This window comes from Hetaerina americana, unplaced genomic scaffold (genome assembly GCF_022747635.1).
Source record: "Hetaerina americana unplaced genomic scaffold, ioHetAmer1.1.p SCAF_6, whole genome shotgun sequence".
Taxonomy (NCBI): domain Eukaryota; kingdom Metazoa; phylum Arthropoda; class Insecta; order Odonata; family Calopterygidae; genus Hetaerina; species Hetaerina americana.
This window is the reverse complement of record NW_027287205.1, coordinates 80,262,169-80,284,235: the sequence shown is the minus strand read 5'-3', so window position 1 is coordinate 80,284,235 and position 22,067 is coordinate 80,262,169. Positions and strand designations below refer to the sequence as shown.

The window sequence follows — 22,067 nt, the reverse complement described above, 5'->3', positions numbered from 1 at the left end:
AAGACATGGATCAACTAAAAGTGAATTTAAATCTGTAGTTCTTTATTATCTACATTCAAACAAACTTAGCATTATTTCTCAATTAGAAGATTTTACAAGAGCTCATGACATATATTGAATATGCACATTGCTATTTTATTGTTCAAATAACCAGTTATATTATATTTTTATTGTGTCCTTTGTGAACCAAATTGGGAAGTTAAGATTTACCAACCAAAATTACAAGACAAATTGTTCAAAGAAAATGCATTGCATACTTTCCATTTTACAAGGGTATTTAGAAAGGTCCTCGAATCACCACCAGATTACCGCTGGTGCAACATGTTTCCTGCATTGTAATAGGTAATCCTATATGAGGAAACACATAACACGTCAGTGCTCTGGGATTAGATCAGTGATGTGGATGACTCTCTGCTGTTGTTCCCGTGTAGTAATTTGTAAAGATGGAAAAAATTGAGATTCGAGCAGTGATTAAATACTTCATAAAGAAAGGTATGAAAGCAAAGGAAATTCATGCTGACTTTCAGAACACTCTGGGAGAATCTTCTCCTTTATATTCAACTATTTCCAAGTGGAAAAATGAGTTTAAGTTTGGTCGGGACAGCTTAGATGATGATCCACATAGTGGTCAGCCAAAATATGCCACTACTCCAGATATTATTGCAAAAGTGCATAAAATGGTCATGGAGGATCATAGACTGATAGTGCAAGAAATCACTGAAGCTGTGGGGATGTCATCTGAACGGGCATATCACAATGTAACTTTGGAATTGGATACGAGAAAATTATCTGCTAGCTAGGTGCCACAACTATTGACAGAATCACAAATGCATCACAAACCATCCAAAGTGGATGGGTATTTTGTGGGCCTGAAGGAATCTAATTTTTGGGATGGGATCAAGACATTGGCATATCACTGGTCCAAGTGCATTAGTGTACAGGAAGACTACATTGAAAAATAAAAAAGTTTCACTGAGGTTAAGTCATTCATGTCTTGTACATTCTGAGAACTTTTCTAATTCCCTCGTACATAAGTTTTGCTGAGAAGAAACATGTATTTTATGCTTTTCTTTTGAAGTGGGTTAACCAAAGAACAAGAATAAAACATTATTATGGTCTTAATCCAACATAAGTATGTATTTTTTACTTCACTAGACTTTTGTCATTTTCACTCAAAACTTATGATGCAGGGGGATCAAGATGGTGCGGGGGCTAACGTACTGGCTTCCCACCCTGAGGGCCCGGGTTCAAATCCCGGCGGTGTTGAATATTTTTCAGAGGTATCTCGATCCCTACTTGAGGTGCTTTGTGGAGGGCACTTTGAGTGAGTACGCCGTCCGTCGGATGGGACGTTAAACTGAGGACCCCTTGGCACCTTTTGTAAAGAGTAGGCTAATGCCGACGCCGGGTTTCTCTCCACCCTTCATCCTTTCCTATCCATCCCCTACGGCGCAAATGACCTCAGTTGTCGGTCGCCTCTGCTAAATACTACTACTACTACTACTTATGATGCAGCTACTAAATAATGAGATGGATTTCTAGTAATGACTAGGCATTGTTGAAACCCAGAGTTAATTCTAATTATATTGACCAAGGTATAGTGAAATAAAAGTTTATCCATTAAAGTATTGTAGAACCTTGAGAAATCTTCATCCATCATACTCAAACAAGTACTTCACTTAAATGTAAAATTAAGACTGAAATTAAAAGACAGTAGATGAAATTGAAGATATAGATAGCAAAATGATAATTTTGAATTTTCATCTCTGCCTATCATTTTTTATAGAGGAAATAAAATCTAGTCAAGTATAGACCGAGTAGATTTTTTATTCTTACACATGGTAAATGCAATCCTTAGAAAATAAATGCTTATTTTAAGGCATTCCACAAAAGTCAGCTTATGCCAGGGCTAACTGAGATCAATGGGATTCAAAATACCACCTATAACTGAGGCACAGCACCTCGACAGGAAATTATAATGAAATTATTTATTAACTAGTCAATGCTTTGAAGTTTTACAGAAGAAATTCAAATCTATATCCTGATTTTGAGGAAACATTGATTAAATTTGGCAGACAGTGATTCCAATGCTTATATTATGCATTTTTATGGGAAGGACCTAAGTAGCCTTGAAAATATGAACTACGAGGGTCATCCGGAAAGTAGTACCCGTTCGTGCCGCATGAAGTGCTGACGACACGAGTAGCCGCTGGACGAGGTCAGATAGCTTCAGTGGCTTGTCTGCCTTCTCTGAGCCAAGTTGCGTGACGCTAGCATTGCCTGTGTTGTTTCTGTGATTGTTTACAATGTTTAAAAAAATTGAGAACGCCGCCAGTTGTGAAGTGAGGGCAGTGATTAAATTCCTCAATGCAAGAAACGTTCGCCCATGTGATATTCATCGCCAATTAAAGGAGGTGTATGGAGACAATGTAATGGACGAGTCGTCTGTTTGGCGGTGGTGTCGCAACTTCAACATGGGGAGGGGGAACACACACGACAATGAGCGTTCGGGGAGACCGTCTGTCATTACAGACCAACTGGTGAGCTCAGTTGACGAATTCGTGAGGAACGATCGGCGCGTCACAATTGATGACATCTGTGAGCATTTTCCCAATGTTTCTCGAACAATTGTTCATGAAATTGTTAAACACCATCTGCATTATGCAAAAATTTGTGCAAGATGGGTCCCTCGCGTATCTCAATGAGCTGGCGGCGAAGGACTATGCAGCAGGAATACAGAAACTTGTCACACGTTATGACAAATGCCTTAATTTGCTTGGAGATTATGTTGAGAAGTAGTTTAAAGTATCCTCTTTCAAATAAAATTTTTTATGTTTGTTAATATTTACTTTTGTGTCTTTATTTCACGAACGGGTACTACTTTCCGGATGACCCTCGTATTTTAGGATATGTCATGCTCAATTCCACATGCATCCACAAAACTCTAGAGCCACACTAATATGCCTGTTATAATTACTCCCTGTCGTTGCGTTCAAGGAATCCAGCATTGGAGGGAGGCCAAGAATAGGCAGAGGATTTATCACCCTCCATGTGGAGGTATAAACAGTAGAAGATAAAATATCACATTTTACAAAGGCCATCAAAAGTATATCCCAATTAGTTACTCAAAAATACTGAATTGCAAATTCGTTTTAATAGCAGGAAAGGAAAAGAGAAATACCTTAAACCTTGTTCAAATCAATCATTCCTTCAAGAAAAACAGCTATCAAGTCATTTTAAAAAAGGAAGCTAGCATAAGGTGACATTGCTCCCTCTTTCTACAATCTTTTGAATCCCACTGTATACCAGAAAGCATCAGAGCAAAAGTAACATACAATTTGTTGATAAAACAAAATATTTTTCAAAATCTTTCAAAATTGGGAAGAATTCTCTCTTTTCAATTCTAATGATGATAAGATAAAGTAGGTCAAACAAAATATGACTACATAAATAAAAAATTGGTGCATGTGGTGTATGTGTTAAAAGCAAGAGGCTTGCCATTCTATTCACATTCCCAAGACAGATGACAATTGAATTTTCACCACGTAGGTAACTCAACTGCCAACCATTGGATGAATATGAAATTTTAGAGCAGTTGTTAATTGCTTTGCTACCAAATTTTGAAGGCCAAAAATCCAGCTGGTTAAATTTTGCAATCCAGAAATGTTGAGTTGTGACTGTGTCTTGCCTGAGATACCCGTACCGATGCCCCCTTAACGATGAGGTTGCCACTTCGGCCCATCCCCAATGGCTTCCCTCTCTCGGGAGACATCTCCAACAACGTTGACTGAGGATCTGGTGTGCGAGCCTTCTTCCCACGTTCACCACTTGCGTCACGCTTGCGGGAAAAGAACCTAAATGCAGAAAACAACATTTTTCAATTAGAAAACATCTACAAGAGTAAATCACACAGTAAATTAGAAATCCCTGGACTCTAAAAAAAGTTTCAGATACCAGAAAAACCTAATTATCTTACTTCTGAGGGATGTCCATCTTGAGCTAAAAACTGGATAACCAACTAAGAATAGAGCCCAGAGAATCCTTAATTAACTATTTTTGATGAAAAAAAAACAAAAAAACTTAACAAAACCTGTATTCTTAGAAAATTCCCCATTGTTCCCTCATCTTCTAGATATTTTAATCTGAAAAGTAAACTCAAATTCTGCAACCAGCAGCACATTGATCATTTTGTTTAACAATTGTCATTTGTCCTCAAGGTCAGGCACTGGATGAATGACTGTGGGATTACTCCAAATCAAAAGTGATGGTAATATTTAGGGGACTTTGTAAATTTATAATTCATCACAAGTTTATGATCCTTCATTTAAGACAGGAACAGCAGGAATATCTAGAATTTATATACAGTAGATATGTTATGCTTCACATCTCATTCCTTCAATCAATTCACAGATATTAAGCAGGTTTGGCAACTTCTTCAGACACTTTACCCTGAAGATCTATTTTTTTAACAAAAAAGGAATTTGAATGGCAATTGTGAAAGGGTATAAATTGTATTTTTTTGCATTATGTGACAATGCTCACAGCAGATCAAGGATGTTATAAGGCCTCTTCATTCAACTTTGCCAAAAATTGCTTATCAATTTATGGTATTTATAGGCATCACAGTTCAGATATAGAATATCAAGTTGAGACAGCAATCCCTTACATGATAGCTGTCTCAACAACCACCATTCAGTTCAACTTTGTTTAAAAAATATATTGTGCAACAAAACTTTATGACTATTTCATTAATTATTGCAATTTTCCCGAAAAACTTACAGACGGATAATAGAGTAGGTGTGTTTAAAATTTAAAAGTGTGATCTATGTGGTGCAAACTGAGGCTTAACCTGCCATAGTTGGTACATTATAATTATGTATCGGCATAAAGTTATGCTGTGATTAATTCTGATTCATAACAAAAAAAGATTTCAATGTAAAATAAAATCATACAAAACCTGGATTTCTACAAATATTGTGACTACTAACCGGAATGGAGAACGCCCTCTCTTCTTTTTATCATCTTTATTTGGATCCAATTGCCCATCCATGAGGTTTAATTCCATATCACTTGTTGCTCGGTGCATTTTCCCTTTAAAAGATACATAATTTAGAATAAGCACACTCTTTAGTAAACAACCCTGCCAATAAATAATTGAATAGACACAGCAGTTATTTTTTAAAGCCTTGAGCTTTAAAAATCATAAGTAACCAGCACACCAGATAGATAGACAGTTGTCTTTATTTTGGGGCAAGATTGAGGCAATGGAGTCTCTTTCAGTGGCCTTTATGGTAAAAGAGAGATTTTGCTTCCATAATTTTTTTAAAGAGCATTTGGCATTATGCTTGCTTGAGAGAGAATAAGATCAATTGAATTATTTTTAAGCTGAAAGTTTCCTGAAAATAAGTCTAAAAAACTATAAGCAGTATGATAATCTTCTGCAGTAAAAACAGTTTTTCTTGATTGGAGGAGGCAATACAAAATTTCAGCCTCCCACAGTGAGAAAGCAAGTATTTTTTCTGACATAAAATATTATTTACAGACAATGAGAGGAATTTTCTATGCTGAGTACAGACAAGTTACTTAGGCATAATCAATTACTTCTATTACTCTAAAGATATAGATGTCATCATCATTAGAGAGTTAGGGCAGACCTTAATTGAATTGCTACCCCCTACCCTCTTTCACTTCTGCCCATACTTCCTACAACCAAGACTCACAAACTCTTCCTTTCTTTACATCCATCAGCATTCCAAATTTCCTTCTTTCTCCATCTCATTTACAATGAACTTTTCCCACTATGATTCTCTTCAGCATACATTCCCTCCTTAACATCCCTTCAACTTAATTTTTCCTAGGCTGTCCTCTAAATCTTCATCAACTACAACTGTTTACCGCTTACTTTCATACCATACTTCTCTCCTTTCTTTTAGTCTCCTTATTCACCCCCTGCAGCTCTTCCTCATTCTTTGCCATCAAAACCTGGTCACCTGCTTACTGATCGACTTTGATCTCCTTCCTCCCATCACTATTCTGCATAACCCTTCTACAGCTTCTTCTACTAGTTTTTCACCAAATATATGTTGAAAAATATTGGGGACTTTATTCTCTAACTATAATCTTTCATTTTCACATCTACTCAATGTACAGTGGCTTTATTGCCCTTCTATCTTTCCAGGTCACTCACATTTATTTTAGAATCTCCAGTAAGATGTCTATTTTACCAGGTCAAATGTCATTTCATTGTCAACATAGCAGATGTACATATCACTGTTCACCTTCAACACCCTCCATTAACATTTCATAAAACCTATACAATCACTTGTTCCCTTCCAATTTTAAAGTCAAAAAGGTTCTCCCCTTAGTTTTCCTACACCTTCCATCCAATCCTTTTCATTATTATTTTAACCACCACCTTTGTTATATGAGCTATGAATTCAATAGTACAGAACTCCTTTCAGACTTGAGCATTACCTTTCTTAGGCATGAATGTTTTCAATAAATCCTCTGACCACTCCCAATTCTTATTGACTAGTTCAGTGAGCATATATATACCACACACTCCCATAAAGCCTTCAGCACCTCCACCAGTCTCATCACATCACATCCCACTCACTGAATTCATGTCCCTCAGATCCACTACATATTGCTTTCAACCTGGTCCCTTGTTATCTTTCAACACTTTGCATCATCCCTGCAGTCCTCGTTCCATAGATCTACTCTTTCATTTCTTTCAATACAAATCTGCAAATGTACTCCTTCCATATGATCTTCACCTCCTCACCATCTGTCATTAACCTACCATTTTTAACTATGATTGACTTCTTAATTATCTTTCTGGGCTCCTCTTTGTCACGAGTTTTGTTGTCTCATACATTCCTTTCTTACTTCCACCCCTCTCCAATTTCTCTACTACCTAGCACTGTCCTCCGTCTATTTAACTTCAGCCTAATCCATCTCCCTCCTCAGTTTTTTCATCCAGTTTCAAATATTGCCTTCTCTCATATTCTATACTAAAAAAAATTACACTTTCTTCTCCCCCTCCTCATTTATCACTCCCAGGGTGATCAATATTTTCTTCTCCTCACAACTTATCATAATTCCTGTATCATACTTGCTGTTTCAGAACCTCAAAACTGCTGCATTTCACATCATCTCATTCTTCCTAGACAAATTGCTTCTTTCGTATTGCCTGAATGTTTCCCACATCTTCCTTTTCAAATGATAAAAGAGTTTTCTCTAGGACCATAATTAGCAGTTTGTGCTTTGTGCATGTGTCAGCACCTGGAGGAATCTTGGAATTTTTCATATTATGGCACAGCGAGATGCTGTTTGTGCTTGTGTCTATGAGAGTTAATTTTATGCTATGGGCACCACAGTATATTTCAATCATAAAAGAGGAGCAATGAGTATACCAATTACTCAATTTACCCATTCATCATTTATACAGCTAAGAAGTATTGTTGATGTAGATATAGGAGGTCGAGTGATGATGCAAAGGATGACACAGGGTGTTACCTAAATCAACAACACCCATTCCAACATAATTGCCAGGTGTCTATGATTTATACACTCCCCAAAGGACTGAACCAATATAGTCTTTTGAATAAACCATAATAATTTTGTATGAAAGCCAGGGCCTTACATTTTTAAGCACATCGTTACTGAACTTTTCTCTTAGCTGTAACATATTGACAAACTTAAAATTGATAACTTACTAGGTTCAGGATGCCCATTCATCATATTTTGAACATTCTCCGTTTCAAAGCTTTGGGTCTTGCTTAGTGATCCTTTCCTTGGAGGTCGAGATGGCTTTGGTTTCATGTCCATACCTCCACCACTCATCACTTCATCTGCTTCCACACCATCCTCTGAGTAGCCTCTATGCAATCCTATTTGAAAATAATACACATGCTGTTTGACTAGTCCAAAAAATATTGGGGTTTTACATTCCTAAACCAACAAAAAAATCTTTATAACTGTTAAAAAATCCTAGGCCTTCGCAAAATGACCCATTAACTAAAATGTTTACACATGCATTAAACTTTGAAATTAGTAACCACAGGAAAGTAATTGCAATCAAAGCTATATATTGGATGCATATGAGGAAGAGGTACAAATAGCATGTTGAACAGAATGAAGGGAGGAAGGAGTTGAAGAGGGGTGTATTGTAATGTTGGGTATGACACTGTTTCAATCATTACTTGGTGGAATTTCTCCATTGAACAGATAATAAAAACACAGCAATTCTACAATTAATGTCATGATTAAATGTGAAATTGCTGTGCTTCTGTTATCTATGCAATGTAATTTGGATGTTGGGTTGTATTTTGTTAAAAGAGACAAGAGAATATTGGCTGCACCGTTTGGTAGCTTGTATCCATCAAAAAGCCACCTCCCAACCCGCAGGTTCAATTGCAGTCTAGGTGGGTTTTTCTCCTCTAGGGCTTGGGTATTTGTGATGGTATCTATTGTTATATCATAGCCAAAAAGTCCAATATGCTGTTTTTGGATTTGTGTGAAATAAACAAACATCATTTTCCAACTATTTTCCACATTTATTCCTGCATGAAGATGAGGACTGGGTGGAAAGGTTGTGTAATGAGAGGGTGCTGAGGATAATCTTGCAAAAAGGAGGTAGAAAAGTGTACATATGCAGGGAAAAAGGTAGTAGTAGTTTTATGGGAGGCGACCGACAGCTAAGGTCATTTGTGCCGTTAGTGATGGATGGGAAAGGAAGGGTGAAGAGAAACCTGGCGTCGGAATTAGCCTACTCTTATTGAAAGGCACCGAGGGGTCCGCAGTTTAACGTCCCATCCGACGGACATTATACTCACTCAAAGTGCTCTCCATAAAGCACCCTAAGTAGGGATCGATATACCACCGAATAACATCTGCCACCTCCAGGATTTGAACCCCAGCCCTATCGGTGGGAAGCCTGTATGTTAGCCACCGCACCATCCCAATCCCCGGAAAAAAGGTAAGCAGATATGACAGTCTTCCTGTGCAGTCTATGGCAAGAGATGGGGTCATGTACCTACCTTCCCTCTTTCTGATTGTTTATCCATATCTTCAGGATGTCTCATTTGAACTTCGACTGTATGTTTAGGGTCGCTGATGTGGTGGCCCTTCTGACTCTCTCCCACCATTTATTATGATGCATGGTGTTTCCTAGTGACTGAGTAATACCTCAACCATTGCCCTTGTTCAGTATGCTTGTCACTAACTCACACCTAACCCTCCACTAACTAGTGGTTGAATGTAGATTGGATTTGTACAGTGGCTAATGCACTGGCTTCCCACCCCAAGGGCCCAGATCAGAATCCCTGTGGTTGAGGAAATTTTTAGAGGTATCCCAGTCTCCACTTGGGAGCCATGAGGAGAAAACTGTAAATGAAGGTCGTCAGGTCAGGTGGGATGTTATGCTGTGAGCCCCTTTGTGCCCCACATTTAGAGTAGGCTAATGTTAATGCCATGTTTTCCTCCACCCATTCCCAAATCCTTGGAAAAACCCACTGCAACCAAATTTCACCTATTACCAATAGCACAAATCATTTTAACAGTCGGATGCCTCCTCTAATAACTAATTACGATTTAAAACTTATTGCTTCCATCGAGGAAGCAAAAGGTTCGAAGTGAAGCTCATGCTTATATTCAATGTTTGTTCCAAGCAAATATGCCAACCAATTATATTTATAACCCAATAATTTGAAGTATTTTTCAGTTACTCCAATGTGTATATTTGTATCTAATTAATTCCTATTATTGAAATTCTAATTGCATGCAACAACCAAAATACTTAAGTAATCTATCATTGTATAAAGGGTCTGATTCTTTCATTACAAGGCTCTTCACTGACCCAACTCATAGATACCTAATGAGTAGCATCCCTTTGAGTCACAAAACTAATGTTATAAACAAAGCTAATGGATATTAGAAAACAAGTAATAGGATACTAAGGGAGCACTCATTCCAATGCATATTTCAAAACCATACAGATTGAGTTGTTAAATTGTTTTCAGAACTTATGCATGAATGTCATTTTTAAATTAAATTAATTTAAAAAACTTAACTGTTGACATTGCAATGAAAAAATTATTAATTTTACCTGAATAAAATCCACATATGTACAGAGGAGTTTCTTTCCCCAAAAAACTTATTACATATAACTAGAAAATCCCATGGCATGGGATGTCAGACTCAGCTCAGAAAGACTAAAAGTATCACTTAGGATTTCAACTCATGACCTTTCACTCAATTACTGAATACTCTATTCAAACCACACCAAAATGTCATTTTAAATGAATCATTAACTCTAATAAACATTAAAACAATACCTTTAATATCACTCATTGTGAACCCAGACTTCATTATTTGCTCAATATGAGCAGGAGCTACTTGATCAGTTTCAGACAAGAGTCTATGCTGTCGTATCTTGATTTCTTGCCAGCGCCTCATCTTTTCTGATTCACTGTGAGGTAGGAATAAAACTTTCTTAAAAATTTATAATTCATAAATAATTACTTAAAGGGGTGTTTTAGGAAAAAAACTCACTCAATAAATGAAGTTTGGCATATAACAGGCAGGGAAAGTCTTAGGAACTCCCAATTCGCCTTCTCCATTGTCTCAAAGGTGTTATGACTGATCTTCAAGCATGGAGGTGTGTCAGAACCAGCTGGGATTCTAGTGACATCTATTCTTGTATCAATCATGTCTTCTGTATTTTCAAATATAGGCTGATCTTTTGTATACCAGTATGTGACAGGCCTCTTCATATTCCTGAAATGGCAAGGAGCAATATTTGAGAATGACAACTGGTGCACATATTGTTTCAATAATAAATATTTACATTTATACAGATTAGAAACAAAAGAACAAATGAATAATTAATAATAGCATGCATATTAAAATTAGTGGTTTACAATTCTATGCAACAGTATCATATTAAATCAAGCATTCATTTATAGGCAAAAAATTAACAAACAAAATCTACTGTCAAAATATTCATTATTGGTATCTCATATACCAAGTTGAGGAGCCCAATTCAAGGTCAAAACCAAATTTTTCATAATCAAGAGGATGAAAATCAATCATGAAACAGTATAAGTGGAACATAAAGTTTAAAGAATAAAATATCATACTTACACACAAAATGGCTCATAACCTTCTTGCAAGCCACAAGTTGTGAAAAATTTAAGAGTATTGACATCCTGACCAAAAGTCAGTCGTGCCTTTTGGCCAACACCTAGTGTAAATGCCGGTACAAATGCTTCTCCTTGCACATCACCAAATGTGGTTTCTCCTCCAAGAGCATCCATTAAAAGCTCTCCATTAAGTGAGAAACCTGAATTGAGAAGTTTGTGTAAGGTACTGCATCAATATATTTGAGTTCATTCCCCACTCAAGACATTACTTGCTCAATGGAAAGGGAATGACAAAATTTCATTCAAAAAATATTCATTACAAATGATGGATGGTAAAGTGTTTAAAAACTTTAATTGATAATTGAATAAACATGTTATTCCTTTTATAAATCTTCACTCACATCTACCACTAATTAGCTGAAGCAAACTCATTCGTCAAACATCAACACTAGATAATTAGAGAATTTAAACAATGTTGCATTTCATTAATCTCCCCTAATAGGAGTACATGATAATGTAAATTCAATTCACTACCTACAGCATTCACAACACCTTTAATTTCCAAAACATAACATTTAGATATTTATACAATTTCTAATTCATTACGTTTTCTTTCCAGATTTTTTTTATTTTTAGCCCTTGTTAAGGATGTAACAGCATGTAGTAGAATAAACAATATTTACAAGGAAAAATATTTGTACAAATTAAGAATTTTTTCATAAACCCTGTCACAAAGTATAAAAATATTATACATATAACATGACACAGAGAGAAGACAACATGAAAACTGTGAAACCAATTCATTCCAAAGCTTAGCACAAAGCAGAGATGAAAGCACACCAAACTATAATAAAACTGGAAAGCAGACTGCAATTAAAAAAGCACAATGAAGCACAAAAAGAGGGTACAAAGGACAAAACAACAAGACAATGAAAGGATTTACCTTAACAGTTTATACCATTCCAGAGTCAAGCTTGTCATCTATCCAATATGGAAATATTTACAAAGAATTGAGTATACAAAGATTATTCTACGCAAAGTTTCATACCAGAGAATAAAACAGAGTTACTTCAGTCAACTACTAAGTATGTAAAAAAACTTATTATCCAATAGGGGATTTATTCAATCCAATGCAACCAACAACAATGATGCGTACTGCCAAATATTTATCCAGAAATAGCCCTGAAAACATGCGTCAATGCTTGTCATGAAATCTAATAGTTGAAAAATTTACACCGCAAATTAAATGTTCCTCGAAGACTTACTGATGGTCCGATCAATCAAGTCGAGGAACACGCCCACAATGTCCCCAACCTGCCACTGTTTGCCAAATGTCTCAGCTGTGCCACAATAAACTTTCTCTTCCTTTGAGGGCATAGAGAAAGAAACAATGGAAGGTCTTCCTGTTACTTGGGTTCAGCACAAGGGTGAAAGAAAAGTTAATCTGAACTCGTGGGAGGTGCAACAAAGCAGGTTGAAATCCACTCGGAATATTTTACATGAAAGTGACAAAATTAATACACACAGTACTGGAAACTGGAGAAACATAAATGTTCTGTCTGTATTGCATGAAGAGCAATTAAATGTGACTCAGTTTTTACAGTAGTCCCCCATTTAAATTGGGCTATATCCTTGGTAAAATTGGTGCAACAAAATAGCTCAAATTTCTCTAAGTATTACATCAAAATGCAAATAAAAAATATAATAAAAAATTGATGATTCTCGATTAAACTCTATTAATGATTAAAACTTATTTTTAAAATGTTGTAGCTCATCAGCTGAGTTAACCTTTCATTATTGTCTCCACACTTCCATTATGTTCGATGCTTTCCATGAAAGAATTTTATAATTTTTAATCATAGCCAAAAAAGATATTGAGCATAGAAAGAGGTGCATGGACATACTAATCACTCTTTGCCCGACAGCTTTATAAGTAGAAAGTAGTCATTTAAAGAACAATGAAGTACATGTGAATCTGAAAATATATGGCATTTATTATTTATGCATTTATTATCTATGCATTTATGGCAGTGGTCTATTTCTTTAAACGTAAACCATTACAGTGTATTGGAAAACAGAAAAAAATATTGCAACCTCCTTGGTTACATCCACTATTTAGCCTGCCTTGAAAATGTACATAAATCCAAAGGACATTATTCTTGGATTAATGCTTCTACATTGCATCACCCTATTTTAAATAAAATTCATGCATAGAGAATTTTTGTTTTGTTTAACTCCGTTGGATTTTGAAAAAATATATATACTAACTAAATACACCCTCAGAATAGGATATAAGCATACCAATATTAAGGGACTACTGTACCATTCCATTAATATTCAAGATGTATGAGATAAATCATGAGGAATAATTAAAAGTACCATATAGGATACCAACCAAGTATGATAGACTTGACCTTTTACATCTCACTCAAAGCAGTGGCAAAACATATAAACTCAAAACATAACTTTTGAATCAATGACCAAATACACCTGCTCATGCTTTCATGTAAAACAAATTCAAAGAATATCTTAATAAAACAATGGAGTGTAAATGGATAGGGATATAATTAAGTAGTCACCCACCATTAATCTGCGTTAAACACATTGACATAGTTCAACAAGAGAGAAAAACAAAGAAATATTAGGAAATTGGCAGCCATTTGAGGATGTCAGGATGTGGGGCTAACTAAACAATAAGAATGGAATAGAAGCCACATTTGGATATAATAACTGAATGTCACTGCACGTACTTACTAATCATTTTATCATGTAAGTCAAGCATACAGCCCACCACGTCTCCCACTTGGCACTTTTTACCAAAGGACTCCCCAACCCCTAGGTGACACTTTGTGCCCTAGGCATTGTAGCAAACCAAATAAGAGTTTGAGAAACAAAACAAAAATGAAATTCAACTTCTTCATATACACATATTGATCTGTATAATACTAGTGGTAAAAATAATAATATAATTAAAATAACATTACATAAACATAACATAACATTCAACTTAAAAAGAAAAACATTTTCCACAGAACATGAAGTGCATGTGAACAGGAAATCATTTTATACAAATGAAAATCTCTAAAATTCCAAACTCTACTGCCAGGTTATCCTGAAAATGTAAAATCTTGTCAAACATTCTGCTTCATAAAACTTAATCCACTCTATGTACGTGGTACGCTTAAAAGAGAATTCAACCAAATTATGTACCAACAATTTTTTATCACATTCCAATCTTCAGGATCATATCACTTATTTGCAATTTCAACAGTGTGAACTTATATCAATACTATTTTGTTAAAATCTATGTCATTGAAACATCAATTTCTTCATAGAGTATTCTTCATAAATTCCATAAACAAAGTTACAGCAGCAGACAGAGAAGGTCTAAACCCTTTTCTTTCTTATTTTCCAGATTTATGAATCTCTCTCAAACTAATATTCCCTGTTCCACTTTGCCTGCCATGTTCCATTGGGTTACAAATAGGTCACCTTTATGCCAAAATTCTTAACGATTTTTTTTAATGAAAGCAATAATGCTGAAGAAGTTAAAAGAATGAAAATGTATTGAGAAGCAATCAAGGAGTGAGAATACATCCTTAGGTCAGTCCCAATGACATAGAGATAGATGACGCCAACACTTTTCCCTCTTCCACCAATAATTCACAAAATGGATAGATTGAATATTCTTTGTAAGAAAAAGTATGTAGAAAGATAATTAAGGAAACTATGATTGCTTTAAGAGAAAAACTGGAAAAAAAGAAGAGCAGACAAAGGCCTGGGATCAGAATAATATATCAGATAGAGCAAAATTCAAAAGCAAAGAAATATGATAACACCATGAGGCTATTATTTGAGAGAATAGAGTAAAGAGCTATAACATGATGAATCCCAGAATTCAATATTACCAAAGAAAAACAAATTTTATCATTTGATGAATATATGGCCTACTGTAGGAGTCTTTTACCACTAATGCTAGAGTTGGAAAAACCAATTATTAGTATCACATATCTAATATGGAAAGACATCCCTTCAGCTGAATGAAATTAGATATGCATATGAGGTGTGTCTGGAAAGGATTCAGCCTTGAAATATTTTGATAAAAATTGCCTGCCCAGGGCAATGAGGCATTGGTTTCTTTGATGTATACCCCTTGGGACCCCACACTTGTAACCCAGTCCCTCTTCCACTTTTCACAACAATCAACAAAGTCCTTTTTATCAGAATGATTATCAGCTACCTCATCGTATTCTCCCTTACCTTATCAATGTAAAGAATTTCATGCACCAGTTGAAAGGGACTTGTTCTAAGCCGCATAGGATGACCCAGGTTTTCTACAGAAGGTCACAACTGGAGACGAGTAATTTATTTATAGACTTTATTTAGGCAAGATTGAGACTTCATAGTCATTTCTCCCACCAAACCATTATGCATAACAATAAAGACAAATACAAACCCCCAAGTCCTCAATGGAAAAACCCCACCTAAGTGAGACTAGAACCTGCGACCTCTGGATTGGCTTGCAAGGGCATTACCCCACCACTGGTGGAGAAGTGCCCTCACATGGCCCTGAAACAAAAGCCCCTGGCTATGCCTTCCCAGCGCTCGTTTATGGACAAGATAAAAGAGAAAGCAACTTGGCAGCTGATGATCATTCCAAAATAGAGCTTTGCTAATTGTTTTGAAGAAGTGGAAGAGACTCTGGGATAAGTGGGTGAGGTTCCAAGGGGAGTACTTCAAAGGGGACAACTAAGGCCTTCTCATTGTTCTAGGTAGCTTGTTTTTCTCAAAATATTGCATGCCTGCATAGTTTCTGGACAGACCTAATAGGTAATAAAATTTGGGTTGCACACAATTAGACAGTCCCAGTGACTCATGTATTTTACATTTTTTCACTTTTTCTGGTTGTATTCAATAACTACATAATGATATTTTATGTATGTTGAATATACCATCATACATCTGTAACATGGATGGGGAAACAGGATTTCCATCTTATCCCATTAGACAATAAAATCCATCAGATGAAATACCTGGCAAAGAATTAAAATTTATGAAACTGGAACTAACCAAATATAATGTTTTTTATCAGAAATCTTTTATGTAATCAGTAAGAATACAACATCAGGAAAACCTTGTACACAAATGTTGTACTCAATTTGCAGTTGATACTTATGCCTTGTCTCTAATTTTGACAGATAGAACTTCTAGTAACTCAGATTTCACTGAATTTCTGCATCATACCCTAAGATAGACACATCAACTATAGCTGTAATGCTTGATAAATTTAGCTATCCATGAAAGGAGTCAACCAAATATGGGTGGAAAAGAAGTACCTTGAAGAATTTATCTTGCTCACATGAAAGGCATGATTATATCTTGACTTAATGGACTTTAAAGATTATAAGTAAATATTTGTTACAATGCAATTACAATACAGAAATAATAAATGACTGAGATGAAATCATTAAGTCAAAAATGTATAGAACATGTAAAAGTAATATTTGTAACCATTCATCCAAATTTGGTAATGGTAGACGGTTCATCTGATTGGGCAGAAGATAATATGCCTAATGGAGTATAAATGGGATAATATCCACATACAGTATAACCAATGGTTTTAAAATTATGAAAATGAAGGGCAGGGCAGTCACTATACACTGGGAATAACTAAAATAACATGTGGCTCAGGCGCAATTGAGGAAAAACAATAATCTATTGAAATTTTAAGGCAATCAAATGACAATAAGGCATCCTTAAAGTAATTTACGTAAGAGCTTTACCATGCCTCAAATTACTAAGTAGAACACTGAGTTTCTCATTCAACTGAAAAATAGTTGACATGAGAAATTCAAAGAAAACAACTCTATTTCCTTGTTGTCCCCATGCTGGCTGCTGAGGCCTAAAATATAGCCAATTTGATAAGTTCTATCACTTCACGAAAAGAAAATAAATCTAATCAATTAACACTCATAGCATGCTGGTCTGACTATCACATTCAACTCTATGGTGCAACTCGTAACAAAATATTTCTAGTGCTTGAAATAGTTACATCAAATTTCCTTTTATATGTGTATAGTTTTTGTGGCAGTGTCTCGAGGATTATATCCATGGAGCATAGAAAAAGGAGAGATTATAAGATGGCACCTCAAAGAGTTAATTGCTATCAAAAGCCTTAATTCTGTGAATTCTTTCAATCTGTAATTGACTGCTGGTTAACCAACATGCCTTGTATAAACTGTGAGAATAGAGCGTAAGAATTCCAAGAAACTGCAGGAGATGTCGCAACAGTAACTTTGAACGGAGTCATCCGCTAAGTCTGCATCCTAGTCAAGGCAAATGATTTTTATACTCTGAAATTGTTGCATTAAGCTGTAAGAATATTATATGGCCATAGCCAACAATGACAGCATTAAAGGAAGCTCCACTTGCAGGCCTCTGGCCTAGTTCTGCCAACCCCAAACAAAAACAGCATACAAAACTTTCATAATGTTCCTTACATAAATTTCTGTTGCACACAAACCTGCAGGGGGAACAACCTTTACATGTTGCTGTTCGTTATTTGATATTCCCACTGGCATCGTAAACTGCAAGAATAGCACCATCTGCGAGGCTTCCTCCTTTTTATATTCTCCAAATCTATGTCACTGTTTTTTAAATGTCAGGTAGCAATGGTCATATGATTTTACTAGCAAAACCAGAGGTGAAGGTATAATTATTTTTTGCTCTTATAGCCAAACATATCAAAGTAAAGTTGCTACAACTTTCCATTGCTATATAACTCTCGCTCTAGAAGGATTTCAAGTAGGAGACACTATTTCCATAGCAAGAATTAGGTGACGGGAACTCAAGAGTGAGAACTTGACATCTAATGCATTCACATAACTACTACAAATATGCAGAAGTACATGCATCATGCATGCCATCATCAGTTGGTATACTCATTGTGAGGATTTTGCTCTCAACATAATGGGCCCTCTTCAACTGTTTAGATCTTTATGCACTACTTTTTCAATCCCAAAGACTTACAGAATCACCAGAATTTTCAACAATTCCCCAGAACATAAGATTTAACCAATAATAATCACATATCATGGCAATATTACCCCATTATTCAATATTTACAGCGTAGCAACTCCACATTAGTATGCAGGTACATGTATAACTTCCTTATTTGCATAAAATAATAATATCACAGTCTTATAAGTCATGATTTTAAATAATGCTAATATTTAATTTTAATATTAAAGGTGAACTATTGAAATCATTATCCTGGATAAACGTATTATTTGAGCAGGGGTAGGAGGGTAATCCCTAGGCTATAAATTAATATTAAGGTAGAGAGTCGAAGACCTTAACCTGAGCACGGGAGTGCCTTACTGCATAATGACCAAACTCTTACATTATATCCATCAAAAGCCCACGTATCTTCATCACTTCCCAGCTGGTTACCAGGACTGCAGTCTGCTCTTGCCCATCCAACCCTCATCGGTCCATTAGTCAGGACTTCATATTCAAAGTACCTAAATAATACAGTATTCATTAGTGCACTTCATAAAGCATCATCAATGAATAAAATATGGCTTCTTCGATATTTTAATGTTGATACATCACTCACCACTTTCCAATGCTGACAGCATAGTTCTTTTCCACTCGGTAAGTACGGAAAGAAATCTGTTTGCTTTTACTAGCTTCAGCCAGCAGAGCTTAATAAAGAGGGAAAAAACATCATCAACAAAAGTTATAAAAAAACAGACAGCACTTTCCACATCTACAACTTATTTAATTTATTATTTTGGAGAGCGATGGACAAAGGGAGAGCTAGTGTCCCTGTTTCTTGTCCACCTCTTCACCGCCCCTTTCGTTTACCCCAACCCCCTTCATCTAATAAGGTACATTCAAAACTGTTTGAACTTGGTCCATTTTGCCATCTAATATTGCTACACAATGGTACAAATCTTGATCATACTAAACAAACTACAAACCTGGACCTTGCATTCTTTTATTTGTACTATTATTTCAAATATTTTACATCTACTCAAGGAAATAAGCTCCTAGTCAATGCTCCTGGACATCAAAATTGAATTCTTACACAAAAAAAGCTTAAATGTTTTGAGACTCAATTCCGAGACCACTGTTCAATGCTCATTACTACAAGAGCAGATCTAAGTTAATGCACAGTGGATTTAAAATGGCTAATAGCATTCTATCTGGAAATTTTTGGACAAAAACAAACAATCAAAAATGTTAATGGCAATTTCATCCCTAGAGGATTTTGTCATATTCAAAGTGGTATCATAACACATACCTTCATTTGCTTCACCTGCCGGTGGATCTAAATTATATCCATAAACCAAAAGTGTTCGCACAGTTTCACTGGCAGTGTCTCTATTTGCTTTTTTAATTGCATCATCAACTTTGCTGTATGGTACAAGATGAGGACTTCTCTTCATGTCAGGATCCTATAATGTAACATAAGGGCTGTTTCAGTGGAAACAGTAGTTATTGGTTACAGGCAGGTTATTATACCTTATTTTATCTGCACATAAACTACTCAAAAGGAATTTGGTGAGCCTCAACGTGTCCCTTATTACCACCTCTTGACACACACAAATTTACTGTTTTTTCCTTTCATTTTCATTCAGTTTCCCTCCCAGTGAGGAAATTACTTCCAGTTTTGTTGAAATGATTTCTAGAAAAATGCTTAACTTTATTTTAGATTTTAAAAGTTATTAATACAGCCCAAAACAAAAGAGATACTTTCCATCCTTCTCATACAGATATTTTCTCAACAATAAAACACTGCCAAAAGGAGTACAAGTCTGTGCAAAGTAATAAAATATAAAAAGAATTAAATGCAAAGATAATGAGAGATTATTTAACCTTTTGAGCACCAAAGTCGCAATGGTAATACTGATGAATTTCCCAAAAAAAAAGCAGGTGTTGCTCCAGGTGACACTTTTTGATGGCTATTAAGGTAAAAAACAACTGAATAATTCTTATTTTCCATACTTTATTTTCTTTTATTGTACCTCATTGTATGATTTTATTAACATTCTGAAAATTATCATAAATAATAATGTTTTACATACATTTTCTATAAATTTTGAATTTCTCTTCAAAATAGCCTGGCAACTTTTGCACAAAATTAAGCAATTACCCTTGACACTAAGTGTTAAACGATCAGCTTCCTACACTGCTTAGAGCTGTCTCTCAATGACACATTTCCTAGCTAAAACCCAACCTTCTTCACAGAAATTGATTTTCAGACAACAGAAACACAGCAATTCCACAATTAATATTTATTGACAGCCATGGTTTCAACACAGGGTGGTGCCATTAGGTTATCTCTACACAGACACAGACTCTGGAGACCAGGAATGTCCAATATTTTTTATTAGGTAATCTACCAGCTAAGGTAGGTTTTTGGATGGACACAGCTAATACATAAATATTTTATGATTCCTAACAAAATACAAAATCCAGTATCCTACTCTACATCAGACCCCTCTTCATCTCTGAGTACCTTCTTCCTCCCTTCATCCCGTCCAACATCCCTGTCCTGTTCCTTCCCTTTCCTCATTTGCCAAACATTCTCCCCTCTATTACAGTCTTCAACATCCCACTGTTGGTCAATACCCCCTTCATCCACTTTCCCTGCCTCCATAGGATTTCTCCCAACAAACCCCTATCTTTGCCCACCATACCAAGTACTTCCTCATTTGTTTTCTTCTCTGCCCATTTCATCTTCTCCATTCTTCTCCAAACCCACATTTCAAAAGCCTCCAGTCTACATCTATTCTCCTGCTTCAATGACCACGTTTCCGCACCGTACATAGCTATGCTCCATATCAAAGTTTTCACAAGTCTTTTCTTAATATCCTTACTCAACGTCCCTGTCATCAACTCCCTCCTCCTTGTGAGAGCCTCTTTGCCTAGTGCAATTCTTCTCCTTATGTCCCTACTACTTTGACCGTGTTGGTCCAAAACACTACCGAGATACGTAAACTGTTCTACCTGCCCTAATTTTTGCCCTCCTATTTTAATGTTAAGCTTGGCCTTTTTCTTTCTAGAAAATCGCATTACCTTTGTTTTATTAATGTTGATTCTCATCCCATACCTGTCGCACTGAATTTCCAATTCACTCAGCAATGCTTGCAGGCCCTTGGCTGACTGACAAACTAAAGCTTGGTCATCAGCGAACCTAACTGATTTTACGAATTCCCCGCCCACTTTCATTCCTACCTCCAGTTCTTCCCATGCCTCTTTAATCATTTCCCCTGCAAACAGGTTGAACAGCAACAGTGATAATGGACAACCCTGCCTTACACCTCTTCCTAACACTGCCCAACCGGACTCCCCGTTCCCCACTTGCACCTGTGCAGTCTGAGAGATGTACAGGTTGCGGATTAGCCTCCTTTCCCTCCAATCTATTCCTATTTTCTGGCCAATGTTATATACTAAATAATGAAAAGTGACAATTGGAGTCAATGACTACAGAATTAAAATAGAATTTATGTCCGATGGAACCTCTCGTAGGAATTCAGCCTACATGATAAAAAATAATGGAAATGAAACACTATTCTTCCTTCAGGCATACAGCTTAATGGGAAATACATCAATGAGAGACCTGAAGTGAATCCACCAATTGTTCCAACGGGTTGAAGTGTAGGTTCTTACCTCATTAAGGCCATAAGTCCATCCTTGCGTGATTCTTTCTTTGGCCCACAAGTTGTGTGTGTTTTCAGCAAGTTGATCGACCAGCTCTTCAAGTTTTGGTGTAAATGTGATTGCTGACAAGTCCAAGGGAGCTGGCTTGTATCCATTGGCCTGCATAAATGGTTCGTTGGGCAAACGAACAGTTTTTATACGAGAAGGAGGCTTGTCCATTGTAATGTAGTAGCCGAGAGCTAATATTGTTCT

The 22,067-nt window shown here is 36.1% G+C and overlaps 1 protein-coding gene across 6 annotated transcripts in view; it reads right to left on the bottom strand.

Annotated features, from left to right (window-relative positions):
- The window catches only part of RyR (Ryanodine receptor), a 161,304-nt gene that overhangs the window by 104,380 nt on the left and 34,857 nt on the right, over positions 1 to 22,067 (bottom strand). For 3 of the 6 annotated variants that reach the window (XM_071593416.1, XM_071593421.1, XM_071593419.1), the window contains 11 exons: positions 21,825 to 22,065; positions 19,453 to 19,606; positions 18,763 to 18,850; positions 18,547 to 18,667; positions 13,899 to 13,998; positions 11,146 to 11,344; positions 10,555 to 10,779; positions 10,338 to 10,471; positions 7,719 to 7,892; positions 4,989 to 5,091; positions 3,689 to 3,854 (listed from right to left, as the gene is read on the bottom strand). In XM_071593416.1, coding sequence (XP_071449517.1) covers positions 3,689 to 3,854; positions 4,989 to 5,091; positions 7,719 to 7,892; positions 10,338 to 10,471; positions 10,555 to 10,779; positions 11,146 to 11,344; positions 13,899 to 13,998; positions 18,547 to 18,667; positions 18,763 to 18,850; positions 19,453 to 19,606; positions 21,825 to 22,065 — 1,705 coding nt within the window. Of the gene's footprint in view, positions 1 to 3,688; positions 3,855 to 4,988; positions 5,092 to 7,718; positions 7,893 to 10,337; positions 10,472 to 10,554; positions 10,780 to 11,145; positions 11,345 to 12,409; positions 12,510 to 13,898; positions 13,999 to 18,546; positions 18,668 to 18,762; positions 18,851 to 19,452; positions 19,607 to 21,824; positions 22,066 to 22,067 lie in introns of all 6 variants that reach the window. The other 3 variants (XM_071593417.1, XM_071593420.1, XM_071593418.1) reach the window with 2 other exon arrangements.